The 18,540-nt window shown below is 40.8% G+C and overlaps 1 protein-coding gene across 1 annotated transcript in view; it reads left to right on the plus strand.

Annotated features, from left to right (window-relative positions):
* Nup188 (nucleoporin 188) overlaps positions 1-18,540 on the plus strand; it is a 52,070-nt gene that overhangs the window by 16,154 nt on the left and 17,376 nt on the right. Inside the window, exons 9-21 of the mRNA XM_051185084.1 lie at positions 2,600-2,811; positions 4,018-4,132; positions 4,699-4,899; positions 7,167-7,256; positions 8,891-8,956; positions 10,198-10,317; positions 11,012-11,138; positions 14,619-14,771; positions 15,196-15,322; positions 15,521-15,608; positions 15,706-15,782; positions 16,588-16,702; positions 18,369-18,489. Of these exons, the coding sequence (XP_051041041.1) occupies positions 2,600-2,811; positions 4,018-4,132; positions 4,699-4,899; positions 7,167-7,256; positions 8,891-8,956; positions 10,198-10,317; positions 11,012-11,138; positions 14,619-14,771; positions 15,196-15,322; positions 15,521-15,608; positions 15,706-15,782; positions 16,588-16,702; positions 18,369-18,489 (1,612 nt within the window). The remainder of the gene's footprint in view (positions 1-2,599; positions 2,812-4,017; positions 4,133-4,698; positions 4,900-7,166; positions 7,257-8,890; positions 8,957-10,197; positions 10,318-11,011; positions 11,139-14,618; positions 14,772-15,195; positions 15,323-15,520; positions 15,609-15,705; positions 15,783-16,587; positions 16,703-18,368; positions 18,490-18,540) is intronic.

Genomic DNA, 18,540 nt, shown 5'->3' on the forward strand with positions numbered 1-18,540 from the left:
GAACTAAGACCATGCAGTTAAATGCCACTAGAGCCAATGTGTATGTAGCCAACTGGAGAGCCAAGTGCCATCTCTAATGTAGACCTTTTCCTAAAAAATGAAAGTCAATACCTAGCTAGGGCTTTAGCGCATACACGTGAGGCCCTAGCTTCAGTGCCCATTCTGCTCCCCCAAAAAAAAGGGGTGTGTGTGTGTGTGTGTGTGTGCGCACATGCGCGCGCGTGCGCAGATTCCACAGTGTGCATATATAGATTAGAGGAGTTGCTTCTCTTTTGCCCATCTTGTGAGTTGTGAGGATTGTATTCATCAAACTTGACAGCAAGTATTCTTACTCACTGAGCTGTCTTGTCAGTTTTTGAAATAGAGTCTCATTCTTTATCATAGTGATAGTCTGCCTCAACTTTCCCGAGTGTTAGGATTATAAACATACACCATCATGCCTGGCTCATTATGTGAAGTTTGATTATGTTAGGATCAGTATACTTGTATGTATTTATTTTATTTATTGTTTGAGACAGGATTTCCTATAACACTAGTTGGCCTCAAACAGGATAGCCTTGAACTCTTGGTCCTCCTACCTCTTGAGTTCTAGAATTATGTGTGTGTGCCCTTGATGCCTGATTTTCTTGTAAAGATGGGTCTCACTCTGTAACTTAGGCTAGTCTAGAACTCCGTAAATAGTCCTGAGTGTCCTTGGACTCAGGTTATTCCTATTGTCTTAGTCTCTGAGTCCTGAGCTTACAGGCATGATCCACACCCAGAAGCTCCTTGCAGTGTTTTAAAAGGTACTGTTCTTTAGCTCTTAGGGATGTTCCAGTCACACAACATGGGGAGCTAAGTTAAGAGTCTATCTCTAATTACTGTTCCATGCCCACCATGGGATCTTTATTGTTGAATATACCATGTTCATGTCTATTTGAAAAGAATGTGTACTTGATAGTTGTAGAGTGTGATGGTCTATATATATCAGCTATATATATCCAGATCTTCTGTTTGCCGATTTTTCCCCCCAGATTGTTCTGTAGACTTTGTAACATGGTTATATTAATGAAGATTGGTAGTAAGCTGGGTTTGGTGCACACTTATAATCTTAGCACTTGGGAGATAGGCCAAAAAATCAGGAGTTCAGGATTAGTCTCAGGACTAGTAAGTTCAAGGCTAGCATGGACAGCATGAAACTGTCTATGTCACACACATACACACTGGAAAACATGAGACTGTCACACACACCCCATCTACCTCCCTCCCCCAATGTATTATTCCAAGTGAACTCTGAAATTAGAGGTTTTTTTTTTTTTTTGGTTCCAGGGGAGGGTTTCAAGACAGGGTTTCTCAGTGTAGTTTTGGAGCCTATCCTGGCACTGGCTTTTGCCTCCGGAGTGCTGGGTGGCGTGCACCACCAATGCCCAGCCCAAAAATGAGAGCATTTATTTGCAGGAAAATTCTATGCAACATTAGAAGTGACTGCTTAATTATTATGTAGCAAATCTGCTAAGTGCATCTGTATAAAGGAATGGAAAATACACTCTTGTAGGAAGTTTTCCTTGAGATACTGCATACACAATAAATAAATAATTTTTTAAAAAATGACATTGTTAAATTAAAAGTAAGTTGCTAAGTAACTTGTGTAACATGTTACTTTGTTTAGAGAGAGAATATATGTTGAATCAGCTGTTATGTTTGTCACATTGCTGAAAGGAGAGGAGAATCTAAGACTAATTGCTTTGTACAAAAGTATAGATGACCCGGCAATAGAAGTTACAGGGAAGCCTGGTGGTGGCGACAGACACCTTTAATCCTAGCACTCAGTGGGTAGAGGCATGTGGATCTCTGTGAGTTTGAGGTCAACCTGGTCTACAGAGTTACACAGAGAAATTCTGTCTAGAAAAAAAAATAAAATAAAAATCACAGGGACATCATTCTTCCCCCCCTTGTCTTTTTTTTTTTTTTTTTTTTTTTTCTTCAAGACATGGTTTCTCTCTAGCAGTCCTGGCTGTCCTGGTACTCTCTCTGTGGACTAGACTTGCCTGGAACTCAGATTCACCTGCCTCTGCCTCACAAGTGCTGGGATTAAAGGCATGCACCACCACTGCCTGATGCAGGAACATCATTTTTATGCTTTATTCTTATATTTCTAAAACTTTAATTATGTACATACTATGTAATAAAAAACTAACATTTCCAGGGATGGATATGGTGATACATTTCTCTTTAATCCCAGCGCTTGGGAGACAAATACAGGTAGGTATCCCTGAGTTTGAGGTCAGCCTAGTCTACATAGCCAGTTCCAGGTTAGCCAGGGATACTTAGTAAGACCCTGTCTTTAAAAAAAAAGAAGAGGGGCTAAAGAGATAGCTCAGTGGTTAAGAATACTAGCTGGTCTTCCAGAGGTTCTGAGTCAATTCTTAACAATAACATGATGGCTCACAACCATTTGTAATGAGATCTGGTGCCCTCTTCTGGCCTGCAAGGATACAAACAGACAGAACACTATACATAATAAATAAATCTTTAAAAAAAGGAAGAAAGAATAAGAAAAAGAAAGAAAAAGGTAATTTGTTATCTAACTTTCTCTCCCATTTTCTCTATATTGGTGCAGACTGAGCGCCAGGTGTCTCGATGGTTTGTTCAGTGTCTCCGGGAGCAGTCTATGTTGCTAGAAATTATCTTCCTCTATTACGCGTACTTTGAGATGGCGCCTAGTGACCTACTGATACTAACCAAGATGTTCAAGGAGCAAGGCTTTGGTAGTAGGCAAACCAATAGACACCTGGTGGATGAGACCATGGATCCTTTTGTAGATCGGATTGGGTGAGTCTTAGGGAATTACAGTTCATGAAACTTTTCCAGTGTTTAGACCATTGGCATTACAGTGGTTCTGTGTCGAAACGGAGAGGGAAGATTCACCTTTCAGTGGGTAGAGAAGTGGGTGTGTGTGCTGACATATTCCTGTTCACAAAGGAAGTGTAGTCTGTAATTAATTAAAGGAACTTGGTATTGCAAAACCTCCTATTCTTTATTTTAAAATGTATTTTTAATTTTCTATAAAAGAATGTGTGTTTTGCCTTCCTGTATGTATTTGTGCTATTTGTGTGCCTGGTGTCTATGGAAGGCAGAACAAAGCATTGAATCCCCTGAAATTGATGTTACAAATGAGCCACCATATGGGTGCTGGGAACTGAACAGGTTCCTCTGCAGGAGCAGCAAGTGTTCTTAGCCCCTGAGCCATCTTATTAGCCCCAAAGACATTCTGTCTTTTTCTTCGTTTGTTTTTCAAGACAGGGTTTCTCAATGTAGCCCAGGCTGTTCTAGAACACCCTCTGTAGAAGAAGCTGGCCTTGAACACAGGAATCCACCTGTCTCTGCCTCCCAGGTGCTGGGATTAAAAGTATGTGACTCCGTGCCCAGCAAAGACATTCTGTCTTAATCTAAGACGTTCGTTCATTCATTCAACAAGAGTACTTGTTGAGCAACTACTGTAGTATAAATGCCATGATGAGACTGAAAAGCAAGATGTGTATTCTTTACCTTCTTTGAGGTCATTGTCTATAGTCTTTGAACTTATTTTTGAACTGATGGCCATGGATATATCACATGTTGAGGCCTATTTTCTCAATGAACAAAGAAATACATTTAAGGTTTGAGAGCTGGGTCAGGTCTAGGTTGTGGCTGTGGATACCTTCAGTGCAAGTTCTGAGCTGCCCTGAATAGTAGGCACTGCAACACACCAGTGTCAACTACTTACTTGAATTTGAGATGTGTTGGAAAAGGAAGCATAAAGTACATTCCAAGGGTATGAGATATAGCTTGAGGGGAGAAATATATACTTGACACACACGGGCCCTGGGTTTGGACTTCAGCACCACAAAACCAAGCAGCCTCTATATTTAAAAGCTCAGCAATAACAAAGAATGTGAAATACTCACTAATAATATAGATAATGATAAGCGAGTGTTTTACATCTTTAGTCAGTTTCAACACTGCTGAATGACACTGTGGTGTGGTTTGTCCTTTCAGATACTTCAGTGCCCTCATTCTGGTGGAAGGCATGGATATCGAGTCCTTGCACAAGTGTGCCTTGGATGACAGGAGAGAACTGCATCAGTTTGCTCAAGATGGGCTTGTTTGTCAGGTGAACTTGGATGAACAGTTTCCTTTTTTTTCAGGTGGTTTATAGTTAGTTTTTAGTCGCTGAATTATCCTGATGCACAGAATTTTCAGTTCTGTATATTTATTTAAGTCTAGAAGTCAAAGTTATTTGTGCAGAGATGATAATTGACTCTGCAATAGAGAGTCAAGTCACCGACAGAGGTGGTCCCAGGACAAAATCTTTGTGGTTATGAACATTTGTAGGTTTTGTGAAAAAATGGTAAGGATGAACACTAACTTAGAATGATTAGAAAATGAGAGGTCATGAAAGTTCAAGAAGGATCAGGCTGATAACATATCTAATTCTCCATTTGGACACATTTTCTAGTTTTAAACTTAGATTGTAATAAAAACCATTAGAAAAAGTTGAGGGTAAATGTAGGAGTGATTGGGTATGTTGGCAAGGTGTTTGGGGTGAGGATGTGTGTGCAGTATTGGTGCTGGTGCAGGAGAGTGGGGTCTCCAGTTGAGGCTTGCTGAACATTATGACAAGCCTGTCTGGATCTAGATCTTTTCTTTTCATAGACACATGTTTTCTCCCCTCATTAGGATATGGATCGTGTGATGTTGACCTTGGGAGACATTCCACATCATGCCCCTGTTCTTTTGGCATGGGCTCTCCTCCGTCACACACTGAACCCAGAAGAGACCAGCAGTGTGGTCAGAAAAATAGGTGGCACAGCCATCCAGCTGAATGTGTTTCAATACTTAACTCGACTGCTTCGATCACTTGCCAGTGGGGGAAATGATGTAAGTCTTCAGTTGTTGGTAGGTGAGCTTGTATGAAGGCAGGCCCTGGAGAACAATGACAAGTTTGGTAATAACATGGGTCATTGTGATTTTTATTCTTTTGTTTGTTTGATTGGTTTTTGTTGTTTTGTTTTCTGAGACAGGGTTTCTCTGTAGCTTTCCAGCCTGTCCTGGCACTCGCTCTGTAGACCAGGCTGTCCTTGAACTCACAGAGATCCACCTGCCTCCTGAGTGCTGAGAATAAAGGCGTGTGCCTTCACCGCCCAGCTGTGATTTTTATTCGACAGCTTTGTGATGATATTTTCACTGGCATCCAGTAGTATCTTACTCAGTGTTTGTAACACAGCTCTGCTTGGAGTACCATCTGACTTACACATTAGAAAACAAACTCAGAAAGGTGTAATTTGACCCAAACAATAATACTGAGGTTTGATTCCCAGTCTTCCTGGCCCCAAACCCCACTGAAAAAAGAAAGGAGAATCATGATGCATATTACTAAGTAAGAGAAGTAACTTTAAAGAAGCCAAATAGTGTGTGGCCCCAGCAGTGTGACACACTAGGGACTGTCGAGAACAATTGCCACCAAGGGTGAGTTGGAAGGAGATGAATAAGCAGCCTAATGCTGCTCTGAAAACTATTCTTTATGTCTGAGGATTAAGATCAGAATAGAGGGGCTGGAGGATGGCTCAGTGCTTAAGAGCACTGACTGCTCTTCCAGAGGACCTTCACAGCACCCATATGGCAGCTCATAACTGTCTGTAACCCCAGTTCTAAGGGACCCAAAACCTATGGCAAAACACCAATGTGTATAAAATAAAAATAAATAAATTTAATAAAAAAAGAAAAAGAGAAAAAGATCTGTGTGGAGTATGAGGCCCAGTCATTGCTTCATGGGACCTTGGGTTCAAAGTGGACCACGATAATTTTTAAAATGAAATTATTCTGTCTTAGCATTGATTTCTGAAAAGATCTTTGTTACCTAGAATCTACAGACTGTTTTATGGCAACACTGGATAATGGCTTTTTGAAATTGGTGGGGAGGGATGGAGCATCTGTAAACAGAAACACCAAACTAATGATGATTATTGTTGCTGCTTCACGTAAATATGAAATGATGCGAAAGGAAGCCCATTCTTTATGTTCTGTACTTGAGGTAGGGAGGGTAGAAAGGGGACTTTTTCTTAAAATGAAAATAACTACTGCTATTTTAAAATTTCCTGATTATTGAATGTGAGATTGTCTAACATGATTTGAGAAGCTGTACACATATAGGCAGAGTTATTTTCCTGTTAACATTCTTTGTTTATTTGGGGGAAATTGGTAGGTATCTGATTACTGTTTACTTCATTGTTGTATTGCAGTAAAATATTTAAAACAACCATTGCATATTTGCTTTTGTTGTATCCCTTTGTGAAATTAGCACTTTTGTGGCCAATGAAGAAATGCAGCATTCAGTCTCCTTCCCCTCCCTTTTCCTTACTAGAAATGCATTTGATCAGCAGGTCATGAGTCAAATTGCTGCCTTTAAAGAATTATTAGATAAGAATGTATTACCATTAAATCCATTAGTATTACATTGCTTTCAAAGACGGGTGGGTGGTACTATAATCCAGCATATTTTACTGTATTTAAAGATTGGAGAGAACTTTTGTATGGTTTGGGAGATGTGCTGGAAGTACTTTGGGAAATATACAATCAAGATATCTTGTGACATATTAAAAGAAAAATCTCAAAAAAAAAAAAATTAAAAAGAAGTTACTCTTAGCTGGATAGTGGTAGTGCATACCTTTGTATCCAGCACTTGGGAGGCAGGCACAGGCAGTTCTCTGAGTTCAGGGCCAGCCTGGTCTACAAAGGGAGTTCCAGGATAGCCAGGGCTACACCGAGAAACCCTGTCTCGAAAAACAAAAAAAGAAATTAGTCTTAAGCAGCCAACAGGCAGGCAGCTCTTAGTACTGCCAGTTGGTGGGTATTGTTGTCTCCTTTAGATTAGCTCTTAGAGCCTTTAGTATGTATCTGTCCAAACTCTTGGCTGGATGTGGTTTTCTTTTTATCCACAAAATCTTTGGTCACTTTTTAGTTTGGTTTTACTCCTGTGTTCTTCTGTTTATGAGTCCTTCTTCCTAATCTTGTAACTAAATTAGGACTATTATTAATGTTTGTGATTCCTTTTGCATTTGTTTTCAAGCACTCTACTGATATGACGACTGAGTATTGGGAATAGTTGTGTTACTCAGACTTAGTCATTCACTCCTCTCTCTTTCCAGTGCACCACAAGCACCGCCTGCATGTGTGTCTACGGCCTCCTCTCCTTTGCCCTGACCTCCCTGGAGCTGCACACACTGGGCAATCAACAGGTCAGTAAGTCGCTTTCCTTAGGCTGCCTTGCTGCCATACATTTACAGTCCAGTCACTATACTGCCCCCTCATATCTCATACAGTTTGTTTTGTTTCACATGTTAATTTGCTTCTTGCTATTTGTTTCCATTCATTATATGAATGAGATGTAAATTGTAGCAAACCCTGAAAGTGATACAAAGACTATAATTCTATCACACAGGATAGAATTATATATTTATATGTTTATTGTTAATAGTTGAATATGTCCTTTCCATTTTACATACAGATACACATACACTCTAAATTCTAATATAATTCTCTATTGGAATCATGGTATATATTATTCTGTCATGGTATCCACCAAGGATTAAGTCCAGGAAGTTCCAAGTTTACCAAAATCCACTGATGCTTACTTCCCATGTATAAATAGTAGAAGGTTCATATAAAACTTGTTCATGTTATCCTATATTTTTAGATTATCTCTGGGTGACTGATGATAGCTAGTATGTAAATTGTAGCTATACTATCCTGTTTAGGGGATAATTATAGTGGAAAGTATGCATGTTTGATACACAGACATGATTGTTTGTCCTGTCTTGTTTTGCATTTGAGATGTAGTCTCATTTTATAGTCAGGTGGGCCTGAGGCTGTGTAGCACAGACTCGTCTCGACCTCCCACATGTTGCAGATACTTTTCCCAAATGATTTGTGGTTGACTGTGACTTTGGATGTGTGTCCTGACAATTTGGCACTCACTGGCAGGAGAGCTGCACACTGTCTGCTTGTGTATTTGTTTTGTTTTGGAACAGGGTCTCACTGTCTAATTCTGGCTGGTCTGGATCTTGGTTGTTAGACCAGGCTGGCTTTGAGCTCACAGAGATTTGCTTGGATGTGAGCTCCTGTCCTCAAGGGATTCAGATATCAGTATTGACCAGTAATAGTATAGGTGTGCACACCATATCTAGTTTTGCAGCTTCATCCTTTCTTTAAAATTTTTTAATTTAAGTTTATAAAGAACAGTGTTAAAGTAATCATAATCATATTATTGTATGTAGATACATGGTGTATGCATGTATGCATATGCATGAGTGATTGCTTGAGGAATTGGGCCAGAGGGCAACTCAGTTCTCCCTTTCACCGTTAACATGGATTCTAGGGACTGAACCTAGGTTGTTTGGCTTGTGGAGCAGTGTTTTCCCTCTAAGCTGAAGCTGAATCTGTGGCTCCTTAAGCTTTCTTTCTTTTTTTTTTTTTGGGAGGATGTGCATTGGTTTTTTTTTTTTTTTTTTTTTTGTTCTGTGTGAGGGTGTCAGATTCCCTTGAACTGGAGTTACTGACAGTTGTGAGCTGCCATTTGGGTGCTGGGTTCCAGGACTGCCAAGGCTACACAGAGAAACCCTGTCTCTGCACCCAAAAAAAAAAAAAAAAAAAGAAAGAAAGAAAGGTAAATTTGTGAATCTGTCTGTGCATGCCTCAGTCTCTCAAGTAGTGCATAGATTATAGGCATGCAACACGATGCCATAACTGTAAAAGAGTTCTTTCTGACATGCTGTGTGAACATGCTTGTTATTGTCTTTATGTTACTAGAATATTTAAAAAAAAAAAATACTGATTCATGCCGGGAAGATAAATCATTTCTTCCTTTTCACAGGATGTAATTGACACAGCTTGTGAAGTCCTGGCAGACCCTTCTCTTCCAGAGCTGTTCTGGGGAACAGTAAGTATGTGACAATGTCTATAGCTGTGGTTGGCAGTCTCCCTAATGCTTCAGCCCTTTAATGCAGTTCCTTATGTTGTGGTGACTACAAATATAGTGGAACTTTCTTGTTGGACTTTCTTTGTACCACCAGCTCCCAAATAATGACAGAGACTTATTAATTATAAAAGCTTGGCCTTAGCATAGGCTACTTTTTAAGTAGCTCGTATAACTTAAAATTAACCCATCTATTAATCTATATTCTGCCACTTGTCTCTTTACCTCTCTTCCATTCTGTACCTCTGACTCCCTCCTTTTTTCCCTGAAACAGAAATCACCTCTCTTCCTTACCAAGTTCTTATTTCTGCCTGGAAGTCCTGCCTGTTCTCTCTTGCCTAGTTATTGGCCATTTGGCTCTTTATCAAACCAGTCAGAGCCTTAGACAGGCAAGGTAAAACAGCAACACATCTTCACACAGAGCGATCAAATATCCTGCAACATTCAACAAAAAAATTATTTTTTATTGCAACTTCATAACTGGAATTTTGTTACTGTTATGAATTATGATGTAAATATCTGTGTTTTCCTATGGTCATAGGCAACTGCTGTGAAAGGATTTTTCAGTTCTCAAAGGTGTTGCAACCCATAGGTTAAGAACTGCTGCTCTTGAGCAAAGAGAATAGTTAAAACACTTGTGATCGTTTTTAGAATTAACATTTTGAAGGTTCAGGGTCCAGCTGCTATATGTTTTTTTAGTGGAATATGAGTGTCTTACATTATTAAGAAAGTATTACTTAAGTCTATGTAAAGGAAAGGGTTATTGCTAGATTTTCTTTTAAACATATGAACTTTGAAATTTTTTTAGTCAGGTGGTAGTGGTACCAGTACTTAGGAGGCAAAGGCAGATGGATCTCTGAGCCTGAGGCCAGCCTGGTCTACAGAGCGAGTTCCAGGACAGTCAAGGATACACAAAGAAACCCTGTCTCAAAAATAAATAAATAAAGAAAGAAGTCAAAATTTTTTTGTTTCGTGTGTGGATGTTATGTCTACACATGTGCATGCATCCTGTAGAGGGCAGACCTAAAAAGGTGTTTTTTAATGAGATGGGAGTTACAAACAACTATTATCTGCCATATGGGAGCTGGGTCTACTGGAAGAGCAGTCAGTGTTCTTAACTGCTGAGCTATCTCTGCAGGCTCTGTTTCTAAATTTTCTTGGGATTGCTGGGCATATGAAAAGGGATGATTTCTTTTCTACCTTAGGAACCAACCTCTGGTCTTGGCATCATTCTGGACAGTGTGTGTGGGATGTTTCCCCATCTCCTGTCCCCACTTTTGCAATTGCTCCGAGCCCTGGTGTCAGGGAAGTCCACTGCCAAAAAGGTGAGTGCTTTAGTCAGATCTCTGAAAGAGGGGAGGGAAGGGCAGGCAGTGGTGGTTCCCCTGTGACTCCTGCCTGTACTCTACATTGGAAGTCCACTGCTAGGACAAGGAGTTGTCTGAAATTGAATGGAATGTGCTAATTCACTGCTATTACCTCACTTCAGGCTGGAGAAATGGTTCAGGGGTCCTGAGTTTAATTCCCAGCAACCACATGGAGGCTCACAACCATCTGTAATGAGATCTGCCTGCAGGTGTACTTGCAGGCAGAACACTGTATATATAATAAATAAATAAGACTTTAAAAAGTTAATAATCTTTTGCTAAGTACTTATTGTAGGTGTTGTAAGAGTGTGTAGTTGTCTAATGTCTGCTTAGGAGAGGACAGTAGATTTAAGAAATGAGTTATATATCCCCAGCTTTTGCACAGTCCTGGATTTGATTTCCAGCATTGGAGTGGGTGGTAGGTGAAAGAGAAAGAGACATGTGTGTGTGTGTTAAGGGAAACTTGAGTTAGGTAAAGAATGGTGAGGCTTAACTAGGAAAAGCTGAAAGCAGTCCCAAGAAGGAGTCCCTTAGTAGTAGTCTGGGAGATGTTTAGGGGACAAGCACTACAGTCTGGTTTTAAAGAACTGGCATGGAACCCTCTTGTCCCATAAGTGAGTATATGACTGGGTTTCTTTCTGGATGTTGGCAGGTATACAGTTTCCTGGATAAAATGTCTTTTTATAATGAACTTCATAAGCACAAGCCCCATGATGTGCTCTCCCATGAAGATGGAACTCTTTGGCGGAGGCAAACGCCCAAACTCCTGTACCCTCTAGGTAAGACAGAGATGCTCTACAGTAGCCTTGCTTCAAGACATTGTCTGACCTAATGCTGGTGGAATCCTTTGATGTAAAATGCCATTCCTTCTCTTCATTCCTTCTCTTCTCACAGCTTATTGATTCATTGATAAAGAATTGCAGGTGGTGTATGGCTTTAATCCCAGCACTCAGGAAGCAGAGGCAAGTGGATCTCTGTGAATTCAAGGCTGGCCTGGTTTAGAGTGAGTTCCAGGATAGGCTCCAAAGCTACACGGAGAAACCCTGTCTCAAAAACAAAAGAGAGAGAGACTCAGCTTCCATTTCTGAGCATTGGATTTAGGATCCACTATATTGTGGATAAGTGGTCCAAAACTGAACAGTGCCTCTGCTTGCTTTGTCTTTCTCCTCCTTTCCTTCCCTTCCCTCCTCTTTTCTTTTTTCCTTCTTGTTTGAAGGCATCTTGTTTTGCTACTAGCCCAAGCTGGCCTGGAAATGATTTTCATACCTCATCCAACCAGGTGATGGAGGTAAAATCATGTGCACCATACTGAGCTTCTCTCTCCTTTTTGTTTGTTTGGTTTGGTTTTTCGAGATAGGGTTTCTCTGTGTAGTGCTGGATGTCTTAGAACTCACTCTGTAGACCAGGCTGGCCTTGAACACAGATCCACCTGCCTCTCCCTCCCAAGTACTGGGATTATAGGCATATGCCACCACTGCCTGGCCTATCTCTCTCCATGCCTCCTCTTAACTTTTAAAAGAAATATATTTATTTATTGCATAAACAGTATTATGCCTGCAGGCCATAAGAGGGCACCAGATCTCATTACAGATGGTTGTGAGTCACCATGTGGTTGCTGGAAATTGAAATCAGGACCTTTGGAGGAATAGCAGATTTGGAGGAACAGATTGACAATTGTCAGTTGTCAATCTGAGAGAATATGCCTCTCAGACTTAACTACAGGACAGTCTCAATTGATATTTTTTTTTCTTCCCATATTACTCTGGTTTGTATCAAATTGACAAGATAGCAGCTAGCATACTAACCTAACAGTCTTGCCTTTTTAAAGCAAAAAACAAAATGTGGTTAGTAAGAGAGCAATTGTCTTTAATCCACAATACTCCATAGTTTCCTGGAAAAAAAAAAAAAAAAAAAAAAAAAAGCTGTAGTAGAGGAAAGGAGGAGGACATGGGAACAGTTTACATTGCTGGAATCCCAGGGGCGTGAGTGTGCACATGTGCTTGTGCCAGCCAGAGGTGTGTGTGTGTGTGTGTGTGTGTGTGTGTGTGTGTGTGTGTGTGTGTGTGTGAGAGAGAGAGAGAGAGAAAGAGAGATTGCCAGCCACAGCCCAGCTTTGTCATTTATCCTGTACTTGATTACTTTTCACCCCCTTAAATTCTGTGATTTTGTTTGCTTTTTTAAAAGTTTGTTTTCCTCACAGATTCTAAGTGGTACGAGGTTCTAAGTGGAATAAGGTAGAATCCATCTCCTGTGCTTTACCATTCTTTAGGAGTTTATAGTTCAAGGCTTATAGAGTTACAAACCAATAAATCTCAGCCGATCTTGAATAGTTAGTAATAAACAATATCAGCTCACAGAAAAAAGCAAAACCTTTTTGTTACACATATGATTCAAATATTAAACTAAAAGAAAAACAGTTTTGACTGCCTTCTATATGTTCATTGTTGCTACTAAGTTATTCCTGTATCATGTTTGGTCTTAGTATTTTAAGTTTGATTTAAAAGTTTTTGAAGGAGTAATTTGTTATTTGTTTGTTTTTTTTGAGACAGAGTCTCTACATAACATTGGCTATCCTAGAACTCACCGTGTAGACCAGGCTGGCCTCAAACTCACAGATGCTACTGCCTCTGCATCCTGAGTGCTAGAAACTAAAGGTGTGTGCCACAGTGCTCTGCTCAATGAAATAGTCTTTACACAAGCCCTTGCAGAAATCACAGATTGAAGAATTCAGATGTTTTCATCTGATGCTGTCAGATATCCTTTCTACAAGCACACTGGTGGTTCCACTATGCCAGAGATTTTAGATATTGTTTGCAAAGTGATGTCAGACTCTAAAATCAAGTGAAAATCCGATGGTATTCCACTGCCACCAAGCATTCCTGCACAAGTGTTTATGTGGTACATGAAATAATATGCAACATGGGTTGCAGGGCCAGCGCTGGCTTCCTGTTGGGGTCTACCCAACATGACACACCAAAACATTTTGAAGGAAGTAGGCCCAATTGTTTTACCATTACCTAGTATTTGGTGTTGTATTACAAAACATAAACTTAAAACTTAGAGGGCTTAAAGAGGTAGAAAACAGACAATCCTTGTAATACCTGTTTGCATGGATGGTTGGTGTTAAGATTTTAAATTGGATTGATTGTGGTTAAAGCAGGTAAGTTTGAGACCAGTCTGTGGCATTCTACAGACCTAGTTCTAGGACATCCAGGGCTACATAGTGACACCGTGTCTGAAAATGGGGGGGGGGGGGGGAGACTGGATTAGCAAACTTTGTGGAAGAGATTGACATCCTAGAATTTCTACCTCCACTTGAGTAGAGAATTCTGTGAGATACTGTAGTTCCAGTAGATTGCTAATTCTTCTCTGACCCATCAGTACCATGTGTATTAAATTCAAGCAGTACCTCATAATAGGCAGATTCTAAGACAGAAAATACAGCTCTGAGTGCTGGGAACTGAGAGCTAGAGAGAATAGGGAAGAACTGGGGAGTGAGAAAGGAAGTGACAGCCATAGCCTAGTGTGAGTGTACCCATTGCAGCTTTGCTGGACATGTAATGAAGAAGATAAAAAGTTTGATAGTAATTGTATCTTACCACAACTTAAAAAATTTAGAAGTCAGGCTTGCATAATTGCAGACCCAGCTACTTGAAAGATTTGAGATTAAAGGATCACTTGAGCCTATGAGTTCAATACCAGCCTGAGCAGGTCTATGTGCATACGCATAAGCATGTTTGTTGAGGTCAGAGGACAACTTTTGGGAATTGGTTCTCTCTTCCACCATGTTGGTTACCGGATGTCAAACGTGGGTCATTATGCTTGGCAACAAGTGTGTTTATCTGTTCACCCCAGGTTTTTTTGTTTGTTTGTTTTTTTAGATTTGGGCTAAGCTAGGTGTGAGGGCACATACTTTCTATTAATCCCAGCATTCAAGAGGCAAAGGCAGTTGGATCTTTGTGAGTTTGAGGCCAGCCTGTTCTACATAGTGATACCTTGTCTTGAAAAAAGGAGAAATTTTTGAGAGCAAGATCTCAATTCCCAGGGTGGTCTTATATGCATTGTATTCCTTCTGCTTCAGCCTTAAGAGTCCAAGATTCAGGTGTGAACCAGCACTCCACCTTTTATTGTTTTTTAAGGTAAAAGTTGTAGGGGTGCTGTATGCTGAGGAGTCCCTATCTGTGAGTTGAGTAGTGCTATCTGGTAGAAGAGTCTCCTCTCACATTTGTACTAGGATCACAGTGATTTTTATTCTACAGGGGGTCAGACCAACCTTCGAATTCCTCAGGGCACCGTGGGCCAAGTCATGCTGGATGATAGGGCTTACCTTGTACGCTGGGAATATTCTTACAGCAGCTGGACTCTCTTCACCTGCGAGATTGAAATGCTACTCCATGTTGTGTCCACGGCAGGTAATGTCAGTGCTTGGAGAGCGATGGATGGGAAGAGTGGATGTGCTTACAGGATTTGAAGGCTTGGGCTGGAGAGATGGCTCAGTGTTTAAGAGTACTAACTGTTCTTTCAGAGGACCCAGGTTCAATTCCACATGGCAGCTCATAACTGTCTATAACTCCAGTGTTAGGGGATCTGATACCTTCACACAGACGTAAGTGCAGGCAAAACAGGAATGCATTTGAAATGAAAATAAATAAATTCATTAACTAATAAAAACATTTGAAGGTTAGACCCAACTTCATGTTAAAATTAAAAGCTGAGTTAAAATTAAAAGCTGTCCAGCTTGGAGGTCTGTGGAATTTGTTTATCTGGGTCTTACACTGTACTCAGTGATCTTACAGAATTCTGTGCTGAGGAGTCACAGGCCATCTTTCCCCACAGATGTGATCCAGCATTGCCAGCGGGTGAAACCCATCATTGATTTGGTTCACAAGGTCATTAGTACAGACTTGTCCATAGCAGACTGTCTGCTGCCCATCACATCCCGCATCTACATGCTGCTGCAGCGGTGAGTCCCTGTGGTTGGTAGAGCTTGCAGCAATGATTCTCTTGCTTTCCAGGAGCCTGGCCCTAAGCTTCTCTGTGGGAGGACTTTAGGGATAGCTCTCCAGCTGAGGGCTTTTCTGTTCTTCAAAAGAAGTGGGGAGAAAACTGGAAACTGCTTGTTATTTATTTTACTGGGTGCAGTGCTTTGTTCTCCAACCAGGTTGACAACAGTGATCTCCCCTCCTGTGAGTGTCATTGCTTCTTGTGTCAACTGCTTAACTGTCTTGGCTGCTCGGAATCCAGCAAAGGTGCGATGCTAAGTTTTTCTAACAGCTAAGGACTATCACATTTGACATACACAGGTGGAGGGATGTGGACACCTGATTTCTTCTTTTTCCTTCTCAGGTCTGGACTGATCTTCGTCACACAGGTTTTTTGCCATTTGTGGCCCACCCCGTCTCCAACATGACTCAGATGATTAGGTGAGCCAGGTCCTAAGTGGGTAGACCTTACTCCCTACTAAGAAGCATTCCTAGTCAGGTCTAGCCTAGCTCTATGCATTTTAAAAAAGTTTCTGTCTTCTGGAACTTGAGTGTGAGGATAAGGTGAAGAAGAGGAGACTGGGGTACAGAATTGCTCTTCTTGGGGCACATTAGTGATTCACAGTTTTTTGTTTTATTTTTGAGATAGGGTTTCACTGTGTACCCCTGGCTGACCTGGAACTTGCTGTGTAGACCAGGCTGGTCTTGAACTCACAGAGATCTGCCTGCCTCTGCCTCCCAAGTACTGGATGGTTCACAGTTTTTAAACTTTGAGAAATGGAGTGAGGCTTTCCTCACCCAGCTGCAACCTCATTAGCTATGTGGGCATCTACTTTTCAGCTGAGACATTCCTTCCAAGGGTGTTTGGATCCAGAGACTTGGTGTCCTATTCTCAAGCACAATCAGTGTGCTTTGCCTCCAAATCTGAGGGTATGTGAGCTAGGCCAGTCAATGAGACACAGGCACCATCTTACTACCTGAGCATGCTCACTTCGCTCTCTGCTTAGATGACTGGTGTTTCCCTAATGGCTCATTTGATTTTTCACTCTAAACCTCTTGGAGTTGTACATCAATAAAACATAATCTTAAATTATTCCCTGGCTATAAAATTGTCTGCATTTGATTATTTCCCTTTGAAGAGCTTTTGTGTTTTATGCTGGAGCCATCTAGACAATAACAAGAATGTTGTGTAATCAGTTTCTTAACCTTGAACATTTCTCATCATTTTATCCTTGTCTTTTTCTAGTGCGGAAGGAATGAATGCTGGAGGGTATGGCAACCTTCTGATGAATAGTGAACAGCCCCAGGGCGAGTATGGAGTCACAGTTGCCTTTCTGCGCTTGGTTACCACTCTTGTCAAGGTACTATCTGATCAGATAATTCTGTAACAGTTCCCCCATTTTCTGTTCCCCCATTTTCTGCTACTGTAGTCTTCTTACCTATATGCAGGACAGCTGTTTTGAAGTTGTGGACCCTCAGCTTCTTTGTGTTGAGAGTCTGTGCTCCTGTGTTCTTTGGTGCTTCCTTGATGGTGTGAGTTTGTTTAGTAATCAGAAGGCTTATAGTGAAAGTTGAGAACTATGTGGCTATTGCAATGCATGCTAAGCTATTTATTTTAGTATTTGGGCTTTCCAAAACAGGGTTTCTCTGTGTAAACCTGGCTGCCTTGGAACTCACTTTGTAGACCAGGCTGGCCTTGAACTCACAGAGATTCGCTTTACTCTGCCTCCTAAGATTAAAGATGTGTGCCACCACACCTGGCAAAAATTTTTGTTTTTATATTATGTATATGAGTGCTCTGCATGTATATCTGTATGTCAGAAGAGGGTAACAGATCCTATATAAATGGTTTTGAGTCACCATGTGGTTGCTGGGAATTGAACTCAGGACCTCTAGAAGAACAGTCAGTGCTCTCCAGCCCTGTTAAGCTATTTTAACTGTCATCTATGTGCACTTTATATCTTGTCCTAGTGTACACCTGTATGTATGCTTTACAAGTCTGGCTTTATGGTTGTAATCAGGGGTTTGTGGACTTTATATCTTGTCCCAGTATGTGCCTGTATGTACCCTCTACAAGTCTAATTTCATAGCCTAGTATTTACTACATAGTAGGTACTTTGACATTTCTTACTTGGTTTCCTTACTTCTTTTTTAAGTAGATTGTGAACTTAAAAAAAATATTCAATTAATGGATCATGGCTCTGAAAAACTACTATATAGTTAGGAACAAGAGTTTTAGAATTGGATAGAAGTAGAGTGACATTTGAAGTTCATTACTTACTATTTGAATTGCTTTGATGTTAGGCAATTCACAATTTCTGAGAGTTCCTATAGAATAGTAATAGTATATGGTCACTACCTGATGGAGTTTAGAGGCTCACACATGGTGTCCCCAGACTGTAATCCTAGCTTCTAAGGAGCCAAACACAAAAAGATGACAAGTTCAAGGTCTGCTAGGGCTGCAGTGTAAGGTCAAGGCCAAGCCTGCAGAATGTATATGGATGAGGACCTGGGTTTAATCCAACTATTACTACATATACACAAAAACTACTAAACACATTTGCACATATCCTTCCTGTAGGAAGAAAGCTTAGAAAGAAATTATTGTGCGGCGTAAAAGTGGGCAGTGTTCAGTTTTAAATTTAGAAACTGGGATTAATCAGCACTATTAGCAGAGAGAATTTGGGGTATCAGTACTCCACTCTGTTTCATGATAGTTGAACTTTGGGTGTGGGTCAATGGCTTTCGTTGTTGTTGACATTTCTGCATCTTTAATGATTAGATTACCTCTCCCCTGTCAGACTAACTCTCTTCCTGCTCCTTCATGTCAGTATGTTTGGTGATACTGTCACCTTGCCTTTTTAGTTGTTGCCCTGTTCACAGAACATGTTCAGTTGATGTCTCCGTCTATGGTAGGTCAGTGTGTTCCTAGTTCTCCTTTGGACCTGTCTGCACTTTTGAAGTTAAATCTTGAATAAAAGATCCTTTCTTACATGGCCAAAACCCTCACAGAATGCTTTCCCATAGGGACAGCTTGGTAGTACCCAGAGCCAAGGCCTCGTACCATGTGTTATGTTCGTGTTGAAGGAGATGCTTCCCAGCTACCACAAATGGCGTTACAACTCTCATGGCGTGCGGGAACTGATTGGTAAGGACAGAGTGGACTGAACACCCCAGAGTTTCTGGCTTCCTGAAGATC

This window comes from Phodopus roborovskii, unplaced genomic scaffold, assembly GCF_943737965.1.
Source record: "Phodopus roborovskii unplaced genomic scaffold, PHOROB, whole genome shotgun sequence".
NCBI lineage: Eukaryota > Metazoa > Chordata > Mammalia > Rodentia > Cricetidae > Phodopus > Phodopus roborovskii.